Source organism: Talpa occidentalis, unplaced genomic scaffold (genome assembly GCF_014898055.3).
Source record: "Talpa occidentalis isolate TD23 unplaced genomic scaffold, MPIMG_talOcc4v2.1 talOcc4.8, whole genome shotgun sequence".
NCBI lineage: Eukaryota > Metazoa > Chordata > Mammalia > Eulipotyphla > Talpidae > Talpa > Talpa occidentalis.
In genome coordinates, this window is record NW_023605194.1 from 53,104,739 (window position 1) to 53,131,124 (window position 26,386).

At 38.4% G+C, this 26,386-nt stretch overlaps 1 protein-coding gene across 5 annotated transcripts in view; it reads left to right on the plus strand.

Annotated features, from left to right (window-relative positions):
• Positions 1–647: 647 nt before the first annotated feature.
• Positions 648–26,386, plus strand: part of FAM13C (family with sequence similarity 13 member C) — a 127,534-nt gene continuing 101,795 nt past the window's right edge. For 3 of the 5 annotated variants that reach the window (XM_037497958.2, XM_037497959.2, XM_054690715.1), the window contains exons 1-3: positions 739–904; positions 7,484–7,540; positions 11,538–11,739. In XM_037497958.2, the coding sequence (XP_037353855.1) occupies positions 843–904; positions 7,484–7,540; positions 11,538–11,739 (321 nt within the window). In that variant the 5' untranslated portion in view covers positions 739–842. The other 2 variants (XM_037497961.2, XM_037497960.2) reach the window with 2 other exon arrangements.

The window sequence follows — 26,386 nt, forward strand, 5'->3', positions numbered from 1 at the left end:
TCCATCTCTCATCCTTTGTAAAGGTGCTTGGGAATGGAGCTGAGGCTGGCTGCTCTAGATACAGAAAGCCCCACCTCTTGCAGCGCCCCCCAGTCACCAGCTAAAGCCTGGGCTAAATTCACTCGCCCTGCGTGGGCTCATTCACAGCTGTGCGGTCCAGGGCTGGGTGCTTCCTCTTAGGGACTGAAATAACAAGAGCTCAGGTGTGATGAAGTGAACCCTCCTCGGGAAGTCTTATTTTTCGTAGGCAATTAAAAAACAGACAGACAAACAAATCTCAGCAAACAATATAAAAATCAGAAGCAACGTCTCCCTCCCTGTTCTCGGTTCCTCTCGGTTTTCCGAATATGGATGAATTTCTGCGAGTCTCCATCTCAGTGGGAGGAGGGGGAAGTGGCTCTGTAAAATTGGTAGGAGATGCCTAGGAAGAAAGCAAGTCTCCTGAGGATTTCAGCACCTAGGCAGAAACAGTTGGGCATTCTAATTGCCAGCCTTGGCGGTGACTGCCACCGAGAAGGGTTTAAACGCAGCGCCGGGGTTGGGGTCCTGCGAGGACTCTCCAGGTGCTCCCTGCTGGGATCCCGGAGTCCCGGGGTCCCGGCCCCGCCGCCGCGCCCCGCCCCACTCTGTCCCTGCAGCCTCGCGGGTTGCCGGGCTTTGTGGTTCGCCCGTGCGCCGGGCCCCTGCTGGGGGTGTCGTTACGAGCATGTGCAGACAGCAGCCCAAGGTAGAGCGAGCGTGCCGGGAGAGCCCTGAGACTTGCCTTGCAATGCCATGTTTGTGTATGTGCTCTAACTCCCGGAGAGCGATCAGGGAGACGGCTCCCCGGCCGGACTTGGCTGATGTTTTCTTGTTTTTGTTTCAGCCTTCAGGATAATTCCTTCAGCAGCACCGCTGTAACAGAGTAAGTGATTCCTGCTTTTAAAATAAGACTTGCATGCCTTTCTGTGGAAGCAACTGTCGTGAAGGTATCCTACCCCGTCCCCAGCGGCTCTCCGAATTAGATGCATTGTCTCCTGTAATCTGGGGCTGTGAAGACCGCGAGATGTGCTGACTGATGGGGCCCAGAATTCTTTACAGGTTTAAATCACCCCCACCTTTTTTTTTTTCCTTTAGCAGCTACGGGAGAGATATTAAAACAAGCTGATTGCTTGAGGGAGCTCGGTGCGCAAAGATTTGTGTTCTTGGAGCTCAGATTTTTTTTTTTTAAATCGATTTCACATGTCAGAAAGGAAGCTTTGTTGTGTTTTGCCAACATTGGCGTCAGTTTTCATGGAACACGCTGTATACAGCAAATAGGAGATGAATGTGAAATGAGTTGAATTCCAGCATGTGATAAACAGGCTAAACTTATCCTTACCCTCTCTTGTCTACAGATTTTTAAGACACAGAAGTAAACTTCTGTTATGTGCCCTTTGTCATTTCTGTTTTCTGACCTCAGAGATCTGGCGATCTGAGAAATGAGTCATCTTGTCCTATGGTTAAAGCTGTTGATTTGGGCAACTAACATCATTTAAACGTGGAATGAAGGGGTGTAATGTTTTTCTCAATGCCTGTAGTCACAGTATTTTTTATCAGATATTTATAGTTCATGACTTTATTCTTTGTCATCCCTTCTTTAATGTGTTTTCTTTCCTATCATGTTATGTAGATGTTAAAAATTAACAGAGTATATTATGTGACTATTATGCTATGCTAATTAATATATTATTTACATGTATGTCTGAACTATATGTTCTTCATCTAACACTCTTTCTCCAGGCTAACTTATGTTCACTTCTGGGGCATTCATTAGAAGTCACATTAAACAGCTCTTTCAGTGAAAAACGATATGTAAGTTTGTATGCTTAACTACATATAAAAATTGCTGCAAATTTGATATAGAAAGCTCAACTTTGGAGCTGTTTGCTAAAGTTCCCTAAACGTGTAGAAATAATTATTATGTGCGTTTCAAGTCAAACAACTTGATGATGGGGTGTCTAATTCTCAGGGTTCTCTTGTTTTCCATATTCTTTTGTTTCTCTGTTTGGATATGCTACTTTCTTAATATTTGACTTTGGACTCACTAAAGTAGAGTTACTTTTAAAAAAAAAAACCTAGGGTTGACTTTAGAAGATTCAATATATAATATTCCTTGGCACTCAAAATCTGTGAATGAGATTGGTAACTGTGTTACAACTTTTGAGTTCTTGAAAAACAGAGAGGAGGAGAGATGCACTTCTAAAGACACAGGTAGGACATGAGACCTGCCTTCCTGGTTCAGGCACACTGCTACTGCCTTATTGTCTTTGTGGTGCTTATAAGCACCAAGTGCCTTCTGTGCAGATTTTCTAGACCCCTGTCTGACTGAATCCCCAGAGTCAGTCCCAAACACAGCAGCTTCAAAATGGAGACACTTACTTCCAGATTTCACATGGACAGTTATCTATTTATTTATTTATTTATTTATTTATTTATTTATTTATTTAAAGGTTTTAGAGTTAAGTGCTGGGGAAAGTCTGGTGTCTCATCTCTGGACACTCCCCAAGGGGCTCTGATTGCATAAGATCCTATTGTTGCTTTCAGAGAAGTGACAGTGATTTATTTGAAAAGACTCAGTGACAATTAGAATGCCATCTGGCTAATCTGAAAATCTAAAGAACGTATTGAAAACATACCAAAAGCTTCATAGGTGTAACCCAAAGACTGGGGTCATTTAAAACTAACCATTGTCTAATGTAACATTTTCTCCTCTCCTCAATAATATGAGCCATTTTCTTTGGTGCTCTGAACATGACCCAAAACCAGCAGAATCAGGATGCACTGTCCTGATACAGAGATATAGCAGGTGCTCACTAAATGTCTGGGAGTGGTCTTGGCAAGTGCAGCAGAGGAATTTGCCTCGCACATGTTTTGGATACAAGAAAATGTCGTCTTATTTCTGTTCTCACCTCACTCCTACTTCCAGCTAACCGTGTGCATTTATTATTTTTTAGTGTGTGAAATTACGCCTATATATATATTTTTTTTTAAGATAAAGGCCTCTGGTGGCTATCCTTATTAAAATGGAAATTAAAAAGTCTGTGCCCCTGGGAGGTGGATTTAAGTCATCATTAATACTTTAATATAAATGATATCAGACATTCTAGCCGAATAGGGTTCTGCTTGGTTAGCTGGGGTGGGTGGGGTCTTGTAAGATCCAAGCAAAGAGGGATTGGGAGAGACTTAAGGACAGATTTTATTTTCTTCTCAGATTTTTCCAGACCTGGCACTATCTGTGCAGCTCTGGACCAGTTCAGTTTCTTTTTCTACCCAAGTTTTTCCAGTATCAGAATGGACTTAGCCATCCTTTATGCATATGTGGTGTTCTTTCATCTGTTACGTTCTCCTAGTCATTTCCTACGTTGCCCTGGTTAACTTGCTATTTGAAATGAAACAATCAATTCTTCAACGGATTCGTTATCATCCAAAAGCACTAGTTCTTAAAACCAACTAATTATCAAGATCTCTGGAGAAGGAGGGGTTGGGGCTTGTGAAAAAAACTGTTTCACAGACTTTATCCAAAAGTGGGAACCCAGAAAGGGTGATTATGGGCAGAGTCAACCCAGTGTTGGTCTGGGTTTTGTAAACTTTTAGATCAGTGTTGAACTTTTCAGAAGCATTATTGTTCTGTGGGGGGAAGGGCAGTCTGCCTTAAAAATTCATGTCCCTGGTCCCACTGTCAGAGTCGATCTTGGAACTGAGCTGGGTGTGGGATTGGACCCTGCTGTCTTGATCAGCCATCCCAGGTAATGCTAATGCAGGTGGTTCTGGAGACATACTTTGAGAAATCCCACAGGAGGCTGTGCTCCTGCAATTTTGCTTTTGCAGCTTCATCACTCTAGGGAGAATGGAAGTCCCTTCCCAGACACAACTACACTGTACTTAATAATCACTCTTATTTATCCCAAGTCAAAAAAAGAGACTCTTTCATGGACACTTCTTTTACCATCATTATTCTAAGAAACAAGTCATTCTCCCTCTCTTGGGAGCCTCAGGGAATAGATACTGAAGGAACTATTTGACTCCTGCCTTTCTGGGGTTAGTGGGATAAAGCAGTGTGACATACTAGTGTGTGGGACTCAGGTTTCATTGCTTTACACCTTAGAATCTTGGGCAATTCCTTAACCTCTGTGTGAAGATAATTCCTACCTCACAGCACTGTCAGGCTTAATTGAGATGAGGTGAAGTTGAAGGTGACCTGTGAAGTACCATACATTTTCTTGTTTGTGGTTGATGGAGGGAACGAAAGTTTAAATAGATAAAAAAGTAATGACCCTGAACATTTCACAAAGAAATGATTGTAAGGACAAATTATCTGTAAATTGTCTGGGCAACCACCACAAATTGAGACTTGTGGGGTTTAGAATATAGTGGATGAGAACCTCAGTGGAAGTAATTTAAGAGGTGCCTTTCACATTTTTTTTTCTATAAACAGCAGTTTTTTTTTAAAAAAAATTATATTGCAATCTAGAGCACATATACAGGTATACCCCACTGCTTGTAGTTTGAGTTATGTGACTTCACTTTTAAAAAAGTGCTAACAGGAATTGCTAACAGGAAGAAATCCGAAGAGGATTTCTGCTTTTACTACAAAAGTGAAAACAGCATTCAGATTTGTTATATAGTAACTGTTTCAGAGGCAGGATGTACCTCAGGCAGTTAGAGTTGGGCCACCAAACTCCTGAACCAGGAACTATTTTGTACATTCTGTGTATTTATCATTTACTTTCTGCTTTTGCTATATATGAATATTGTTTTAGGTTTTAAATGTTATTTGGTATGTGTTGTAAGTAATTTTTTCGGTCTAGGAATGCTCAGTTTTTTCCATATAAATTACTGGTAATTGCTTTGCTTTAAACCATTTCAGATTAGGAAAGTTTTCACAAAACTCTACTTTTCTAGGGGGCTGGGGTAAGCCTGCAAATTCGTAATTTAAACAAATTTTATGAAGTAACATTTAACCTTTTCTATATTAACATTTTCCATTGTGTCTAATAATAATAACCGAATGCTGGTAACTTCTGTCTATTTTGAAAATTCACTAAGAGGTCATAAATTTAGTTTGAAAACACTGCACCTGAAGAACCCTTTTTGAATATTTGAGAGCTTTACTAAATAGCTTGGTTTTTGAATTTCTGCTTTGGGCTATTAAGGCACTTGGTCTGAGTTGATTATCTTCCAAGAGTGGGCATGTCTGGAGATGAGTTGCCACTGTAGAATCCAGTTTTATAACTGGGTCAATATTGTATAGAGGGCTCCTGGGCAAGGAATCAGTAGAACAACCAGAAAGGAGATGTTAATTAAGCAGAACTTGATAATCTTCATCAAAGCAAATGAAAATCCAACTGAACTCAAAGAGCTTGTGTGTGCGTGCCATGTGAACAAGTAGGTGATCTCTTTCATTGCTGTATCTTCATTTGAAATTGTGATTCCTTGAGTGAGCACTAGAATTGTTTGGTAAGATTGAAAATTGGATCAGTTAATTAGGTTCGGCCTCAGACTTAAGAAAGCGTCTGCCACTCTGTAGGTTCTGGTACTGAGTTTCCATTTTTTAATTGTACTTTGAGAAGAAAGATTCATAAGTCAAATGAGGGGGGAAATTAAATTCTTTCCAAATCCCCAAACAATAGGTATTGTTGAGCTCCAGAGTTGAACCTCTAGTTGAATCCTAGTTCTTTGGAGGCAACAATTCTAGATTTGTTTTTCTTTGATTTTTCTACTTATATAGGTTTCTTTTATGGGGAAACATTTTTATTCATATTACAAAGTTCAGATGTTCTATTTAAGCGAATGTCTCTGATGGTGGTGAGCAAAGCAGTACTTGTGCATTTAATTGTTTTCCATGAGATGGACAGAATGGGCCTCTAATAGTCAAAAACATGAGAAAGCAAGTAAATTTCATTCATTTTATTAAGAGTATTTTTTTTAACTACAAGAGAAAATAGGGTATTTCAGCAGCTACAAGAGTTCAAATTCATAGGTGACCTTTGTTTAATTTATTACAAACCCATATTTTAAAATGTATATGAAGAATGGATGACTAGAGCTTTCATCAGTTTGTTCTATGGGCAAATTACACACCACTGCTGGTACGGAATATTTAAAATTTTAAATGATTAAGTATAGTAAAAATACCATATTATGGTTATATTTACTATGCAGGTATTCACAAATGTATTTTTTTCTACTCATTACATTGTGAATTTCTCAGGGCAGAACTTTGTTTTCTTTAGAAGCAGTGCTTCTCAAAGTGTGGGTCCCCAAAATGTTCATAACTTGTCTAAGACTAGAAAAGTACATAACTAGGAATTCGGCATTTAAGAACTGCTATAGGAATTTGACATTCCTGTGACATTTTTACCAAAGTATGCACAGGGGGTTGGAAACAGAAAACAAATGGGTCGATTCTGAATTTCAAAGAAATTGAAAAGCAGTGTTCTAATGTCTAATGCAGTACTTGGAAGGCAATAAATACATAATAAATATTTGTTATATTACTTCTGGGACTGGATCTGCTGAGGGCCAGTGTTAGTGATTCAATTCTAGCATTTATTGCATGTCTATTGTGGCAGATACACAGTGTGTACCTAGAAAAAGAAATTATAACTATTTTTTTCAATGTAATTAACAACTAGTTAAAAAGTTCTTAGAGGTACAGGGGAATTACATAGCAGTGTGAGTCAAGACATAGTTGGTTACTGTAACTTCAGAATGAAGAATAAATATTTGTATGTTAAGTATAAAGTAGATACGTGGGTGAACTTGGCTGGGAAGATTCATGAAGCTTATGAGACTTGACTTGGGCAGTGAAGCATGCATAGCATTTGAAGATGGAAAGGTATTCCAGGCTGGAGTCAGGTGGGGTGAGATAAGGTGAGAATGACTAAGAACAGGAACAAAGGCTGCCTCCTACACTAGAGTGAGGGAAACATCCTATTCCAGATTTCCTTTGGGAGTGTGGCGATTTTTCAATCTAGAAAAGTCAAGTATTTTTCACAAGGTAGGGCCAGAAGTGTTGTGAAAAAGAAGGGGGTCAGAAAGACCAGCGGTAATGGAGTAGTTCAGATGGGAGATGGTGTGGTGTAGGATGGTGTGCAGTAGAATAAAGACAAGAGGCATGTAATGGGGTCTTTTGAGTCAACACAATCCACCAACCCTGGTGTCAGATGTCTTGTCAAGTACTTTGAATACTTAGGTCTTTGCTAAGATGTTATTAGCTTAGGTGATGTAAAGCAGTGGAAGAAAAGGTTTTGAGCTTCTGGTTTTGAGTTTTTAGACTCACATGACATGGCAACATTGGTGTCACTTGGTAGACATATTGGAATTTGGAGCTGGTGTGGGAGTCAGTGGTGAGAATTGTTCTAGTATTTAGTTTACCACACCAATCTTGAGATAACTGTAGACTTCTGCTTCTGCTGCAGCAAACAGTTGGATGTGATATGGTTTTGTTCCCTCTTCCCAGGTGTGACGAAGACACAGTCTCTCTACATGAAGATCAGACTGATTGCTCCAGTCTCAGGTAGGCCCCCACCATTGCTAGGTTACTATGAAGGACAGAAACCACCAGGGTCTGGTGTCTGAGTTTCTTCTTTGAATTTTAATCACGTGTTACCATGTTTTATTTCTTCCAATAGATTATCAGCTCTTGAGGCAAACCTTGTCTTCACGTTTGCACTTTCTTTAGCAACCAGGACAGATCATTACATGTGGAGAATTCATAATAAATACCTATTGAATTAAAATTCATCAGCCCATCCCCATGTTCCCATCATAGAGCTGAAGGAAGAAGTTCTAGATATATTTACCAAACACATCATTGATTATCTGGAGTATGGTATTGGTTATTAAGGGGTTCATTGTACAGTGGCAAAATCTTCTTGGTTAACCATTTCTTTCACACTTACTTTGTACATTTTATTTTTTAATCTAAATAACTTAAGGGTAAATGGAGAAACAGAGGTTCAAGATAACATAGGCTTTATGAGGCAGAATTGGGACTCAGGTCTCCCTGATTAAAAAGTCCAGTTATTGGATAACAAATATATGTTGCATGTCTGTTTTATGTGCCAAGAAACCTGTCAAAATATGGGATTAGGAAAAAAAAAACAAGCTTTGCTCTCAGACATTCAGCCCACTAAAAGAAATAGGCATGAAATAGATGATGCTGCTACATTGCTTTAAGTGCTATTATATTAGAGGAAAACATAAGATTCATTTAGCAAGACCAAATACCTAGAGAGTTTTCTGGGATGGATTCTTGAAGAAATTTATGCTGATTTTTTTCTTTTTACACATGATTTTTTTTAAAAATGATTCCACCAAGCAGAGGGGCCAATTTATGGAAAACCTATAGACAATAAAATGATTCTATCAGCTACTTCAGGATGGCAGAAATCTAGAGCATCAAATTGGAGTGAGGGGGCAAAGGGTAATAATAAATGAAGTTCCAAAATAAAAAAGACCAGTTTCTGAAGGATTTGTGAACTTTGCTACTGAAGAATTTGGAATTTTTCCTGGAGGTATTGGGAAGACTTAAAAAGAGCACTCGGTTGTTTCTTTGCATATAACCAGATGCCTAAGGTCCCTCTGTGAGAGTAACAATAGCTTCCATTGATTGGTTGGTGGCCTTGAGTCTGTTTGCTATGGTAGACATTTCACAGACACTGTGTGATCACTGCGAGGTAGAGATGGCATCTGTTTTATGGATGAGAGCAGAGAGAGTTGTTGTGACCCAAGCTATACAACCATCGTGAGAAAGGATCATTTGAACTTTTGTTCTCTTTAGGACACCATGCTCATTCTCAGTTATGATTTGTTTCAATGAATAGTGGCATAAATTATATATATCCTGTATTTTTTTTTGTTTGGGAAATTCTAAGGAATCAGTCATAGATTTGAAATATTTCTAAAGACGACTTTCATATAGGTTTTATGTTTGTATAATGAGAGAAAGGTTCATTTTGTTTTTTTCCATTTTTCATGACCTTCAACATAAGGAGGTAAACAAGCTATTTATACATTTTGGGTGCCTTGAAAATGTGATTTGAAAATAGTATTAAGGCATTATTTTGGGGTGAGTCTTTAAAACATTTCTTCCCTTATTCTTGAGTGCTCTAGAGTCCTCCATCAATGAGGAATATTTAGGCAGCTGTTCTTCCTTTTGTTTCTCACCCAGGAACACAGAAATCATGGATAAGTATTGTTTCTGTGAGAGAAATGCACTTCAAACAAACTAGTGCAATTTCCAATTCATGCTATGATAGTGATTTCCAAATCCACTAGTGACTTAGAGATTTTTTTTTAATCAAAAATGATATTAAGGGAAAAAGTTAACTAGTGTCTTTAGCATTGATTTTCCCCCCTTCAGTTACTAACATTGAAGAATTATTTTGCTAGTTGGTACCTCCTTTACCAGGTAGCTCTAAGTTTGTCCTGAGACTTGAGTTTGACAGCTCCACATAGTTTTATTTCCACATCTTGCCCAACTGTAACTGTATGAACAAGGTATACCCTGGAACCAAAAACTGTTAAGGGGTACATGTTCTAAAAGGGTTTGGAGAGAAAAGGAGAGAAAGAAGAAAGGATTTCAAATAACAGATTCCCAACCAAACTCTGAAAATTACCCATCCCCTCATGGAAAAATAGTCTTCGCCTAAGGCAGGGCAGTTAAGACCTAGAAGCACCACAAGTACAAAGCACATGCCAGCAGGAGCTATAAAGAAAGAGTTAGGCAGGACCTAGAGATTTAAAATTGAAATGTATCATAAAATCTATTATGAGTTGAAGATAATGCCTGCTGTTGTCTCTGCCAAAATGTTAAAGTGTAAGAGCAGCCCCTCTACGTGTCTCTTTTCCAACTATCTCTCTTCCACATGTCCCTCCATCCTCCTTGCTTCAACCTACATTTACATATCCACCTCACCCTTTTTATCTGCCCTCTCTCATTCAGGAAGTCTGGTTCACAGCATGCTGGGAATTGTAGTCCAAGGCAGTTCCTTGTAAATAGAAATGGGAAAAATGCTGCCTGATCTTGGGTGTGCTGCTCTGTGATAATGTCCACTCTCCTGTAGAGATGCATTCTGTAACGCAGCTGCACCCTAATCATGCTCTACACCTCCTATTCTCATGTTAGCTTTTGTCTTTTTTTCCAGGGGCTTATTGTAGCTCATCCTTCCCTGATAACAGCTTAATCTCTCTTTCTTGAGTTGTGGGCATAGCAATCTTTTCTTCATGGTACTGTGTCTTGGTTTTATGTGTTCTTAAGTCAGAAGGAATTGCTTTTAGCTGATGTTGCCAAGACCTTTTATGGGTGCTCTGGTCAGGGAGCCACCTGGGAGAAGTGGCCACTTAGAGAATTTTATGATCTTAGTGATTGCCATGAGTTAAGGTGATGATATGGAACATATAAAGAAAATACCCCCTTTAGTTATGTTTAGGCTGCTTGCTAGATTCTTAGCAAAACAGGAAAATACAAATGCACCAGATTTAAGTGGCACAAATGACTTCACATATGAGTGTTATGTGATTTTTGAAGAAATGGTGTACTGAATTTGATTGGTGAATAAAAATTAGAAGTGCCATCCAGCACTGACTGTGTGAAGGTAGCACTAGCCATTTGGTCTCCGGCAATTTCTCATTGATAGAACCCACACACCAGATCTTTCACTTCTGATTTCACTTTGCATTCAGAGAAGGCACAGTTTGGATGGCATTTTTTTTTTTTTAAGATTGATTTATTTATGCATACAAGAGCTAGATACAGGCCAGAGATGCAGACGGGTGAGAGGATTCACCAGAGACAGAGTGGGGAGCAGAACAGGCAGATCTACTGAAATACATTGCTGAGGGGAGCAGCGGGCGAGACAGGAGAGGTCCGCCTCACTATGTGGGTTGCTCCCTGGCCGGCCGGGGATCGAATTCATACTACAGAGGCTGCGGATTGCTTCATAGTACGGTGCTTAACCCCCTGCGCCACCAGGGAGACCTGGCTGGCATGTTTAAATACCCTTGAAGATTATACATTGATAATGGCAATGGTTTGCTTTAACCAAGGACACAAGCATGAGAGGCTGGATACCCACATTAGCAGAAGGGTGCACTAACACTCTGTTAGTCTTATTTAATATTTTTGGCGTTGGACTCAATTTATAACATTGGGATGACAATTTCTAACCTGATTATCTCATAATATTGTGAGAGAAAAATATATTTCAAGATGCATGAAAGTATCTTGAAGTGAAAGATTAGAAACAATGTTAGTATTGTATAAAAGTACAACTCCAAAAAAACATATCCATTAGCAAAGATCGGAAGGGAATATGGAGTGATCTAAAGAGTGAAATTCATGTTACTTAAGTTCTGATTCATGTGAAATTATCTAAGTCTGCACTAATAATTTTGCTATGTATCACATAAATACAGCAGCAAGGAATATAGACAGCCCCTCTTTTTGGCAGCTGTGTATAATGGGGTTTTTTTTTTTTGGTACATTCTAAATGGGGTCTTTGCTGTTTTAGAGATGAAGACAATAAAGAAAATTACCCTGACACAGGGGCTCTCCTAGAGGAGCCAGAGCTGCCCTCCTGCGAGCCTCAGCAGCATGTAGAACAGTCGTTGCTGTTGGATGGCGTGCTAAGACCCAGCATGGGCAACTTCAAGTCCCGGAAGCCCAAGTCCATCTTCAAAGCCGAGAACGGGAGGAGCCACGGAGAAAGTCAGGTAGCAGGCTCTACAACTCCAGCCTTGGCTGAGATGGGCACTCCTAAGGGGAAGCTTAGTATGACAGACAGCTGGAGCGGGTTGCTTTGGACACAGTTAGAGCTCTTTAGTGTGACTTACTATGCTTATTGCAGAACCCAGATGTGGGTGCTCCTGTTGGAGTGGTCTGGACAGGCTAACTATGTAGTGCCCATCCAGATTGATATTCTAAAATATGGTCTGACACATTGATTTAGAGGAGCTCCTATGTTCTTTATAGGGAGAGTGGAGGAGCTCCAACTATCCTCACTTGCCCAGGGCATATCGCTAGTACATGTGACATAGAAATTTAGAGATTACTCTCTGCAAATTGTAAATCCCAGAGTTACCTGTAGCCATTATCCTTTAGCAGCCTGGAAAAAACTCAAGTGTGTGTGTGTGTGCGTGTGTGCATGTGTATGTGTGCAGCCTCTGGGCCACTGAGGTCAACATACATTTAAATGAATGAATGAAGCATCTTTCCAACTAGATTAATGTATTAAATTTACATTTTATAATACTTTTTTAAAGCTTGTTTTAGTTGTAGAAGGACATAGCAGAGAATGTCATTTTTTTTAAACTTAAAAGCCCCTCAAATAATTTATGATGCTTTCAAAAGATATTAAGTGATTATAATCTACTTTAATTTTCCTAGGAGGTTAATGGTCCCAGTGTTGAGGTTATACTTGTAATGTACCTAACTCAATTTTAGAGACGTAGATGCGCCATTAATGTTAACTGACTTTGTGTTAACACTTCACTGTTAACCTTAAAAACAACATGAGAGGCTCTAAGTGTAATAGGTTAATTATATAATATCTTTAAGTCCAGTCCTGTTTAGCAAATAGGCATCAGTGTTTTGATTGTTAGGCCAACTCGGGCTGGGAAGTTTATTTGACCTTGTAATTTTATTTGCTTTGTGATTTTTATCTCATTTCTTACTTGGATTCATGATCTCTTGTTTAGTCAGTTAATTTTTCATTGAAATGAAAATGCTCTCTGCATTCGTGAGCTGTATTGTGATTATTTTAAACGGACTTGGGTTGCAGAGAGAGGTAAGTGTGAAATATCATTTGAGTTACGATAAACTTGAGACCTTGCTTATCACTGGATGCACCCAGAACATATTTGATTAGGACTGTGGTATTGGGGAGGATACTGGTATCTTAACAGCTGCCCTCAGAATCGGACAGGACCTTGAACATCTCCACCTAACCATCATCCATGACATAGGGGCTTTAGATAATCAGTCATATCTCCCAGAATGCCCTTTTTCTTATCATCCTGTAACCTGGCCTTACGGAAATTACCAAATCATTACTTTTAATAAGATGCTAATGGGGTATGTAATTCTCAAGGTATTTCTCATACACAGGAATATTACAGGAGAGAGAGAGAGATGCTATTATAGTATTTGCTTATAATACAACATTGGAATCTAGATTGATGGATTCCCAGTTTGTTCCAGAAAATTTCTAGTTTTTTCCCTAACATCTCTAACTGCACGATGGGATTGTTTCCTTAATGTCTAAGAGAAATTTGATATTATTTTATTTTAGGTCTTACATATGTGGAAAAAGTTTAAAACATATTTCATTCTTCCTATTTTCTTTAGGATGCAATAATTAATATTGGTTGAACATCTGTAGTATCATAAAATAAAATCAGCTAACTCTTATATGAGCATTTCCCATGTTTTGGTAAATAGGGTAGAGAATACAGTATGTATTTACAATCAACACACATGCAGAAAATGCTGTGTGTCATGTTATAATATAATCCATGGAAGGAGTAATATTATCTTGGTACCAATGGAAAACCTCTTTTATCAGATTTGGAAGATCTTGGGTGTAATCTTTTCCAAAAAGTACAGTGTTTCTAGTAAGAGGTAATCCAGATCTTCCAACTATGAGTCTACTGATTTAGCAGCCTATTATAATACTCACACCTTAATTTTTATATGAAACCTGTGATTTCTTTCTGGAATGCTCTCCCTATCTTGATATTTTGTGTTGCTAAGCAGCAATTACTTCCCTAGAAAGGACAAGATTGGAGAGAATTTTATTGTGTTTTTCTTTTCTGCCTTAAGACTTTGTGATATTAGTCACTAAAGGTAGGAAACTGCTGATGATATGAATATTAGCTCTACTGGATGTAAGTTTCTTGAGATTGATGGTTTGGACCTGCTTGCCTGTCTGTAGATCTCCAGCACTCAGTATTATTTGTTGAATGACTCAAAACAGGTAAGAGATACATATGATTGGTGTCTTTTTTGTTGTGCTAAAATCTAAGCATGATATATTTAGTCATTTGTAAAAAGTTATATTTTCTAAGAGGATATAATCATGACTTTCATACAGATATAAAATGAAGACCTGTCATAGAACTTATTAAATCACTATTTAATGAGAGAATAATATGGCCTAACCAGTTCAAAAGAGATACAAAGTATTTCACACTTTATATACTAACAAGAAATGTTGAAGTGAATTTACAAATGGATAAAAAATTGGCAAAACTTACAATATATATAGGGTGATGTTTATTTAATTTAGACACAATTTGCTTTTCTTTGGAAAGGAATTCCCTGTCATTGGTTTTTTCATGCTCACTTCTGTCTCTATAGCCTTGTGAAATAACCTAGGCGTAGACAGACAGAAGCATAGATTTCCAGATGATTGAGTTAGCCAGGACATCTATGAAATTTCAAAGTCTTTTATAATTTCTCCTTACATTCTTCTCTTCACTCCCTTTCTCCCTTGTGATCATTATATCATTCTTGACACAAAATAAATCTGGTCTCATTAGGTTTGACTTGATTATTTACATAGGATACTGATTAAAGACAATAGATTATTTATGTTGTAATAGTTGTGAAATATTACCCAAAGTATGGGAGATGGGTAAAATGGATGAAGGTAGTCAGAAGGTATGAACTTCCAGATATAAAATAAATAAATCCTGGGATGTTATGTACAACGTGGTGACAATAGTTAAAACAATATTGCGTATTTGAAAGTTGCTAAGAGAATAGATCTTAAAAGTTCTCATAAGAAAAAAAATTGTAACTATGTGTGGTGATGAACATTAACTAGATTTATCATGGTGATTGATCATTCTTCTGTATATATATATATATATAAAATCTTGTTATACACCTGAAATTAATATAATGTTTGATGTCAGTGATATCTCAGTTAAAAGTGCTTGTGTGTCTTGTTGTATCTCATGAAAAACAGTGAGACTTGTAGGTTTCATTTCACCCCTTTAGAATATTTGGGTATTTCTTCATCTTGGAAAACTTTGGATTTGATCAACTGTGAGATCTGCATCCCTCTCCCCCCACAACACATGCATTTTCTGTTTGTTATTACTGTGGTCTTGATTACTATTTCCTGTTGTTTTTACATTATCTACTTTTATCTAGAACTGTTTTTCTCACATTAATTTCTTACATTCATATTTTCCTGGTAACAGACAAAAAATGTATAAATCTACTATTTAATAATGAAATCATAATTATTGGCATTCCTCTATTGGTTAAAATGAACATATCCTGGTTAAGAAAAAAACAATAGAATATCTCATAGTATTTTGTCAAAAATTGAAAGTGATTCTCTATTGCTATAGTATTAATTCCTACAAACCTGATTTGGGGATGATTTTGCATGAGTAATAAAACCGTCTTCCAGTGTTGGACCTCATAACTGTCCAGACGGTGTTTAGATTTAGCATTGGTAGATTAAGTCTTAACCATCTTCCTTCCCTACCAGCTGGCCTAAGTTTATGCAACATCCTTCTGTGCTGCACTCTGGTGGCTATTTTAGCAGAAGACAAAAAGTGGAAGGCTATATAGAGAACTTTTCTACAGTGAGCTGTGTACTGTGATCAGGTGTTAATCTACTTCCTGGGGGAGACCAGCTGTCATATCTAGTGTATATTAGCACTCAATCGATTCTACTTGGCTCCAGTGGATGTGTTAAGAGACTGGAAAGGAATCTAGGTCTGATTGTGAAATTTTCATTTTTTTTCTTTTTATAGAACTGAAAATCCCTAAATACTTTTCAGACAAAATAACCTAACTATGAAGTATTTACTATGTTTCTGGTTGGGGAGGGTATATTTCTCTTTTATTGTGTTACGTTATGAATTTTTAAAAAAGAGAGTAGTTAATTCTGGTTCATATTTTCTCTGAAAAGGACCTAAGATTTTGGTTCCAATTATATATCTACTTAATGTTTGTTTTTCTTGATATATTATTGAACCACTGAGCAAGTGCAAATGGTAAAAGTAAGAAAATCAGTACAGCTGATTGACTTTGAAATTGAAAGTACTGCAAACGAAAATGAACTTCAAATAGAAATTTATTTGCTTTTCAGTGAGAGGAAAACCTTGTTTGAGAGCTTACTACTTATAGTGTGTCAAAAGCATGAACCCACGGTGTTTCTAACAGTTGGTCTTACATAATTGTTTTGATACATCTGTGTTGTATTATTTCTCTGCAGTGATTTTTCATCTCTGTTTTAGAAGTTTTACATCAATTCCTGTTTCAGTATGAATTTTTAAAAACTTGTTACTGGTTAGAAGCTTTTTCTGGATTTGTTATTCAGATCCCCTTTCCTCCTCCAAGAGGAAAGTGGTTGAGATTCAGAGTGCGAGGTCACTGAGAAGTTCAGGGTTTTTGAAAATGAGACCACCTGAATCCATGTTTAGATTAATTGTTTTTTTCCACAGGGTATTCTGATAATACTCCTCTTGAAATTAACGACCAACATGTCTTTAAATGATTTCGTTAATTTTTTAAAGGGGGAGATGGAAACTGGAATAACTGCACATAACTTTATTACCTTGGTTACCATAGTTGGTTGGAAACAACCAACTATGTTTAGATTAAATTAGGTGATATGCCTTGTTAATCTGTGCATTAATCTCAAAAATCTCTTAGAGATAGAAACTATTAGAAGTTTGTGTTCAAACAATATATAACTAGTTTATAAGGCAACTTTACAAGCAATGAATAATTTGAGTAATTTGAAACTGGTATAATAGTGATCTGGGTCACATTATTTAATTAATATTTCATCTGTGATGGAAGTTGCACACAAATTCTTTTAAAATTGTTTAAAAATGAACAATGAAGTAAAAAAATTAATATTAAAAAATCTTAAAAAATAAATTTAAGATGCTATTGCTGAAAAAAAAATAAAATTACCAAGAACATATTGATGGCATTAGTTCTTTTTAGTATAATAGTGTAAGATGGCCAGGATTGGTATCTGTCTACAGGATTGGTATCAGTCTATCTATTGCTGCCTGCAATATTTAAAGAGATGCGTATGGCTCTCATGTAGGATTACTCTTAAAATTGTCTTGTTTTCCCTCATCCTGTGGAAAAGGAAACAAAATAACATAAAATAAGGTATATTGAACAGGGTGATCCTAGAGATCCCATGTGCACTTCCATGTGTTATTAGTCTTTAATTCATGTTGTTAAAATAAATGATTGCTTTAGTTTGAGGTCAACAAAGAAAACCTCATTAATTGCATATTCCCTGAGATAGAGGCTGGGCTGGGCTCTGCTGCAGTAACAAATAACCCAAAACCTACGTAGTTCAAACCAACAAATGTGCACTTCTTACATATCTATCATGGTACATGTCTGTCACAAGGAAGTGTCTTTTCCTTGTGATCAATTAAGGACCAGGCTAAGGAAGCAGTAATTCTTGAATGTTGCTGGTTTTGAGTCAGAGAGAAAAGAAAGCTCTGGGGGTTCTGCCCAATAATTAGAAGGTCTAAGACTGAAGCATTTCCTAGTATTTCCATTGTGAGCTAATTGACCAGAGTGGGTCATGTGTTTCCTTCTCTAACTACAACCCCATAACACCAGAACCATGATGAGTGTCATGCAGTGTGTCCTAGGTGGGGGAATGAAATACTAGCCAACAGCACTAATGACTTCTACATCGCCTACTCAAAGTAGCATATAATATAAAGTGAGATGTTAATTGGTCTTTTGCTCATCTAGTCCATCATAATCCTGAATGATTAAGATTATTAATGTCAAGGACTATTAAAAAAAGACATTAATTAGACTAAGTATCATCAAAAGATATACATGTCATTGTATCATTGTTTTGTATAAGCATCTGTTAAGCTAAACACCTGTTGTATTATTACCAAGACAAAGGTTTATTTGGTTTTTAATTTCTTCCCTTAACATGAAACTTGAGTTGATTAATTTTCTTATTTTACTTAGGAGTAACTATAGTCTTACTCTTGCCAGATTGATTGTAGTGACTATGGATTCTCCCTGCTTAAATGTGTGATGTGATTAGGAAGTGTTTTAAAATTTGATTAAAAATAATGCTTCTAGGCCTCCCCCGCTGGCACAGCAGTTGAGCGCTGGGCTGCAAAGCTGCCCGCAGCCCCTGCAGCACCGGTTCCATCCTCGGTCGCTAGGGAGGGTCCCACATGGCGCGCAGACCTCTCCTGCCGCCTGCTGATCCCCTCAGCAGTGTATTTCGTCAGTCTGCCTGTTCTGTTCCCCGCTCTGGCTCTGGTGAATTCTCTCACCCTCCCGTGCTTCTGTCTGTACCCAGTGCTTGTATAAATAAATAAATAAATCTTTAAAAAAATAATACTTCCTATAGAAAATGGATTTGAAATTTAGATGTTGTCAGGTATGTGATCTGAGTTTCTGTATACACACAAATATGCAAATTCATAGCCTCATGTACTTGGTGATTTTTATCCAAGAGCAGGGTGTTCTTTAGGCAAAGAAAACAATTTAGCAAGGACTTAGGCAGCCTGTTTTGATGCTTGGAAGCAAAGCTGTTTGGATGTCTGGATAGCAGAAACATAATGAGATGACATTTTGGGTAACTAAGAATTGCCAATCTAAACTTTATCAAACATGGTTAAATATCACTTGGGGAGTGAGACTAACATACCAACCCCAAGCCTGCAATTTTTGGTTCCATATTTTGTAGTTGACAGGTAAAATATGGGATGTTTGATTAAATTTGAATTTCAGATAAACAACAAATAACTTTGTAATATTAGTATGTTCCATGTAGATATATGCTTGAATGAGACTCCCATTCCTGTTCAAAACATCTACATGGTGCATACTTAAACTTCAAAATTATTTGTTGTGTTTCTGAAATTCAAATTTAACTAGACGTCATATTTATTAGGAATAGAACTGTATCAAGAATGAATGATGTGAACATTTAACCTCACTCACCTTTTCCTTCATTGTAGCCTGAGAGAATAGGATTCTGCCCCCCCATTACACGTTTCTCCCCCCGCTCCCCATTTCAATCCTTCTTGACTAGTTAAAGAAGGCATGGGAAGGGAAGTGAATATCCTGTCAAGGTCTGAGGGTTTTAGTACAGTATTTATTTTACATAGTTGTGTGAACAGCATGAAACATCCTGGGAAAAGCAACCCACTCTTTGGGGATGATAAAGTCTTAAAAATTGGGTAGAAGCACACGAAAATTTTAAAATCTACCCTCTAAGTCTTCTGACCATCCCACTCACATCTCTGTGCCATGAGCTGTGACCATCATGAAGTCAATAGAAGGCTGACTTGATGAGTCAATTTCTGTGTTAAAATGATCAAAAACAACACAAGTGATGCCAAACAGAACAACAGCATTGTATTTAGCATTAATTTTACAGGAGAAACATCCAGACTGGATTGCTGCCTTGAAAACTGCTGCTCTAGAAGGTAGGGTAGCATGTGAAGAGGCTTTACTTTTTACTTTTTAAACATTTAATGTGTAATTGACTCCAGGCACAGGTAACTGGTGGTCTTTGCCTCTGGATAGAATTTGCCTTCCCTCCCCCCCAATAAAGCCCTGCTTGATTTTTCATGACTTTTATTTTTTTTTAACAGTTGAGTCCTCTGCAGCATTACTGCCTACCTAATAAGTGTAATCACAATTAAGGGATTTCTTGCAGGAACAAAGATGTTCAACCCTGCTTCTTTTGTTCCTTAACATGCTGAACTACAATATTGTGGTTGCTTAGCTTGGTAATGTTACATGTTCCAGGGAAATTTCCAAAGGAAAGGTCATCCCATCATTATTTTTGGACTTTTCAGCTGTAACTAACATTAAATAACCAAAGGCATAATGTCAAGACTTAAAGCTCTCTTGACCAGTCTGCCCATGTGTTGGGGAGAGTGATTGACTTTTAGTTTGTTTTAATCCAGGAAACGTTAACTATACTAAGGTATGACCTACCAGATTTAAAAACTAAGAGGAAAAAGTCCTTGATGTTGATCTTATGGATCCACAGGAGGGCATTATTCCCTCTTCTTCCCTCTATGAGTTTCTTTCTCCCTGCTGTCTTCTTAGACACATTGAAACTGACATCTGATTTAGAAACCCACAAAGGCTGGTCCTCTGAATATTGGTCTCTGTAAAACAAGAGGATTGAAAAAGAGATTTCATTTCACTCTATGTGAAAAAACAAGCAAATACTAGTTATTTCAGGATCCTTTTTTTTTTTTTAAAAAAGATTTATTTATTTATTTATACAAGCACTGGGTACAGTTAGAAGCATGGGAGGGTGAGAGAATTCACCAGAGCCAGAGCGGGGAGCAGAACAGGCAGACTGATGAGGTACACTGAGGTACACTGCTGAGGGGAGCAGTGGGCATGGCAGGAGAGGTCTGTGCGCCATGTGGGACCCTCCGTGGCGGCCAGGGATCGAACCGGTGCTGCAGAGGCTGCGGGCAGCTTCGCAGCCCAGCGCTCAACTGCTGCGCCACCAGGGAGGCCCTATTTTCAGGATCCTTTTCACTTTATTTTTTTACTGGTTACTTAGTAAGAACTGATAGTGTTTCACTTTTCTACCTGAAATGAAACATAAAGATGGAAACAGAGGGTGTTAAAAAATTCAAAAGATAACACCCTATTAAAACTTTAACTCTCCCACTTCCACCTTATGCTAAAGTATAGAGTGGGATCTCAGGGACTGATTGTTAATGTGCTGAAGAGTCTAGAGAATCAGGCACTAGATGTGAGTGATCCCTGGGCCATGCACACACAAAGTCCCTCAAGAGGTAATCGACTCTATGCAGAGAGTGAAGTGGGCTGAGTTAGGCCTCACAGTGAGGGGCCGGCAGGAGCTCACACTGGAAAGGAAACAAGGATCTAATCTCTGTATGGTGCAGATAAAATTCTAATTTACAAAATAACAAATGGGTTTAAAGACACTATTTTAAAATATTTTTCAAAGTCAGAAATTGTAATAGCTGCAACTGTACTTGAGCATTATTTTTTCATCATTGGAATGGTTATTATTTGGCTAAAATTTCCAAAATGTCACATCTAGGTTTTATTACTGTGTCTGACTGCAGTTATGTTACTCTGAATACATTTTGGTCCCTTTGAAGCTGGTTTCATTTGGTTTCCTCTTTCTCTTGAGCTAATTGCTGAATGTGATTTATCTCAGAACCTTTTCATGTTGTATTCTTTAAAAGGGTTTTTCATCACAAACAAGATTAAAGAGTGTGTCTTTAACACACATGCAAATTATCACCTGTCTCTGTATTCAAAGTGGATGATTTAATGTCATCTTTTCAGCTTTTGGGATTTAGGTATCTACATTACGTTTGGAAGACAGTCCATCCTATGCATACTGACCTGGCCTTTTCTTCCACTTCCCAAATTATAGTTTCACTAATAATCCCTTCCTGGGCAAAACCATCCATCAGTTTTGCCTAAGCAGGCTTGCAGCAGGTGCTTCATTAGTAATATTAAATTGAGTGTGCCAGTCTCTTTTTGTAAGTAACCAGGAACAAAAATTTAAGGAGTATATTGGTTGAATAGTGTCTCCCCCAAAATTGATATCCATTTAGAACCTCAGAATGTGGCATTGTTGTGGGCATTGCTTTACTGAGAAGTATGGTCTTTGCAGAGGGTAAGAATTCAGATTAGATCATCATGGACTTAGAGTGGGCTCTAGAGCCAATGACTCATGTTCTTGTAGGAAGAGGAGAGGATACAGAGAGATAGCAGGGAGAAAGGCCATGTGAAGATAGAGGCAAAGGTTGGAGTAACACTGCCACAACCCCAGAAATGCCTGGAGCATTCTGGGCCTGGCCAGGGAAGGAAGGATTCTTCCCGAGAGCCTTTAGAGAGTGTAATCCTTGCTGACACCTTGATTTTCTGGCTTCTGTAACTGTGAGAGAATAAATGTCTGTTTTAAGCCACCAAGTTATGGTCATTTGATAGCATAGCCCTAAGAAACAAATACAAGATGCTCCCGAAGTTGGTATGGCTGGCGTCTCCATGCTTTAGGGGGACTGGCCAGAGTCCAGTGGAATTCCTGTGCAGGAGGTGTGGTGCATTAGCATACTGGCAGGGCTAAGACATGTGGTCTAGGGTGTTTCCGCTGGGATCCAGTTACTAGAGTGGGGCACAGAGTGGAGGCTAGACGGCAGGGACAAACAGACACTAGGAATAAAAATTCAGAAGGGCAATTGCAACAAGACACATCTATTGGTGCTTTACCCTTTCTTTTGACAAAGGACAGAATCAGCTCAGATCCTATAGAGCTGAACCTTAAAACAGGTCAAGGTCAGATGACTCTGCTAAAGGTAGAGCAAGGGAGGGTGGCAGGTGGTTCATGACACGGAAAGTTGGATAATTGAAAGTCTCTGTATGCACACGAAGTATTTACTATTCGTGCACTTTTGTAATACCACGTGGATTCAGTTTGTATTTTTTAGACATGGATAGTGGATGAGTTGAAGGCTTTCATCATTGATCTTAAAATACCTCTTCCAGGTATTTTTCCTTTGTCAGTATTATTGCTGCAGCCCTAGTTCAGGCCAGATTATACTTGGAGGGCTGTAATAATTATGAAAACATTGCTTCTTCCATAAAGACCATGCACAGCCTGGTCTTTTATTTTTTTAACTTTATTGAGGAGAAATTGAAAAATATAATCTTATACACTTTTACTGGATATTCATAAACATTGGGGAATTATTGCTAAGATCAAGATAATTAACATATATCTACTCACCATAGCGCTTTCTCTCTCTCTGTGAGTGTATGTGTGTGTTTGGAGACAATGCTTAAGATCTACTCTAAGCAGCTTTTAAATATACAGCTACATGTTATTAACTATATTCATCCTTGTCTCAAATGCTTTTTATGTAATAATTCACTTAATTCCTACAACCACTCTCATTTTTCTTACAGATAAGGAAACTGAGGCCCAGAGAAGTTAAATAACTTGCTCAAGTCTACACAAATTGAATGACTAACTGAATGGTAGTATAGGTATTATGCTTGTTGTTGTATTACAATTGACTTATGCTTTTTATTGATTTGGGTGGTAGATTAAACATATGTGGGTCCTGCAATATATACACCAAATAGGTTACCACACATTTTGAATGTGTCCAGGGCTTTAGAGGATAAGACTGAGCTGAGATCAAGAGAAGGACACAATATTCTTATATGTTATGGATAACAAGAATATATAGTTTTTAGTAAAGGAATAAATTGCAGAGGGATTATGGCACTAACTAGGGAGCGATGGGAGGAAATAGAGATGTTTTAATGACACACCTTTGTCATTAATGATGGGACTTTTGCTGGATCTGAGTGGATGCGGTTTGATATGTTAAGGTAGTAGCGGAGGGCTTTTCTTTCAGATTGGTGAGTGGAGCAATTTGGGTGTGTGCACATAGGCAAACAGTGGCAAAATAACCTAGTTTTGATTTTATTCAGCTGGTGTTGCTATTTGGCTTTAGGCTTCTAGAATCCTGCCAATTGGGAAAGTTGGGGCAGACTGATGACCAAACTTTTAGGCTTAGTTCTTGCATCAGAGGGTGGAGAATGGGTTGCAGGGTAATTGGAAAGCAGGTGGACTATATCATCTTAAGGCCCAACTGTCTTCAAACCACAGGTGTAATTGACAGCACAGGATGTTGATTGTATTGTTGGCGTTAGCCATGCTTGGACCACAAGATGACACTCAGATCGGACTTTGAACTGATGGAGTGATTCAGGACCCATTCTTGCTTCTTGTAACAGTAGACATTGAGGGAGCCACTGAATGAGGGTATACTGCCAGTGTAGTTGTGGGCACTGAGAAAGAGGAGTTGTGGTGCTTGCTCTGAGAGGTGTGTCCCAGAGAGGCAGCAAATGGATCATCAACAGAGTCTTATCATGCAGCCTCTGTCATCATTCTCTTTGAACCAGGACCCCAGTGAGGCCCCGGGGTTACCTGTCTGAAATGAGGGACAGTAGTAGCCACATGTAAGTTTGTTGCAAGGATTAAGTGAAACAATCTTTGCAAAATACTTAACTGTAATGCCTGGTGCATGGTAATCACGCAATGCATTTTAGAATTTGTGTGGTTAATTCATATGGTTATCACATCCTAATATGTGGTCAATAGTAGTGGGAATAAAAAGTTGCTAGGCTCTTAGGAACAGACAGATTGTTCTGTGACCATGGCTACCACTAAATTACAGAAACTGTTTTATTCCCGTTTATCAATAACAGGAATCATTCATGCTTATATAAGCTAATCTATCAGTGACAACAAAGCACATCAATGTAAATAATTATAAATCCAGACAATCAGCAACATTTTCACCTTATTGAGCACATTCGTACAGGTCATTTAGTCAATAATATTCTCACTTCAGCTTCTGCATGTATCAATCAACTAATGCCAAACTATTCCAAGTTCTAGAAGTCTCCAAGACCCTGAACTGGAAGGGTCTCCAAAACCTATATAAGACCAACACTCTCTGCTTTGCCCAGGGAGACTATCTTTTAGAGTGCAGCTCTCCCTTGCTTTAGCAAGCAATAAACTCAGTGTTTTGTTCAGATATTGAATAGAAACTTCTTCCTTCAACAATGGAGATGTGTATAAAGTGCTAAGGGATCACAAGAGATGGGGCTGCATGACCTGGGGGTGATTTAAATCAAGAAAAATTGCAGTGGGAGGTAGGTTTTCTAATACTGTGAGTGAAGACATGAAAATGGCAGTTCAAGAGTTGCCAGCTAATTGGTTCTCTCTGGCCATAGGATTTGCACAACATGGAGTGGTAGAAACTAAAGTGAAACAGTGTATAGGGGCTTCTTGGACTCAATCCTAGGGTGTTTTCCCTGTTCTGGTGCTTAAACATTTTACTAGGTTTCCAAATTTTAACCACAGGAGAGATGTTTTCCATAGAGGGAAATATTAAAAAAAAAAATATTTCCCTACGGGAAATATTTGTCATTCTATTTTGGCTGCCCAGCATCTGAACTCTGTTCTTGGTTTTGACAAATTTCCTATAAGAGGGGAAAAGGCAGAATCTTCCTCACCTCCCTACTATGGAAGCAGAAAATGATAGTATTTGCTTGTCCAATCTCCCTGTCAGTGAGGATGTGGACACCACCTGGGGTGGAAGTAGATGTGGCAAGAGAGGAGACCTGAATTCCTCTGTGCAGAGGTCAGGGTGGTGGTAGCTGTGCCCACTGTGAGGTGTGGCATAAGTGGTGCACATCGCAGAATTGGGCTCTTCCTCATTCCTAAGACTCACATGTTCCCAGTGTTTTAACATTGCTACAATCTGGGTGTTCCTTCATGTATGTTGTGATAGAATTTGGAAAACAGATTAACAATTTTTTTTCTTAAAAATAAAATAATGATGGATGTCCTAGGGTCAGCTACATCAGAGATGCAGAGTGCTTGGCGGTGGCGGAAGTATACACATGGGCTCAGGTCTGAGAACAAACAGTCTTAGCCTTGTCCCAGGTCTGGTTCTTCAGCCCCCTGGGTTATTCTGTAAACCTCCAAACACATTTTCATTCTTTGCTTAAATTAGTTTGTTTCTATTGTTTGAAGCCAAGAAACCTGACTGGTACATGCATGGCATCTTAAAAAGTCTTGAGAATCTGGTTTATGGATATAACTACTTTAATAGAGATATATTTTTCTTCTTCTAAATCTCTACCTAAATGTGTTATCTCAAGAAACTATGCCATGTTAATAGCTCCTCATTCAACAAATATCCATAGGATATTACAGAGAATGAGTCCAAGGAGACAATGGCCCTAATGAAGCTTGCATTCCAACACCTATCTTGTGTGTTTGCACCCCCCCAGCACAGCACCTAACATCTGCCCTATCACTAGGGACTTGACCGCAGGTTAAGAAGCGTAGAGTAGGCCATGGGGAGTTGTAGACTCTTAGGACAGTAAGACTTTTAAGAAAGTGATTTAACCTGATTTTCAGAATTACTTGTAATGTCTTTCTTCAGGTGTTCTCATCATCACTCATTTGGTAGAATCCTGTCTCCTGTCAGGGTTATCTGTGTATCTTGAAGCTCTATGGAAACTAGTGTGGAGCAGGGGGCTGTCTGTCACTTGAGGGTTTGAGACTCCAGATGTTGGTTGAACTTCAAATACTGTGAGTTCAGATATGGTGGCTGGTAAGCTCTTTCCTCATTCCAGTTAATTGCAAGGTTTCCAAATTGAAAATGTCCTCTGCATGAGTAGTGCTACAGTTAGTATTTGGGTTTGATAGATCCTTCTAAGACTTTTCCTAGGTCCACATAAAATCTTTTTCATGTTTTACTTTTACTTGGAACATTCAGTTCA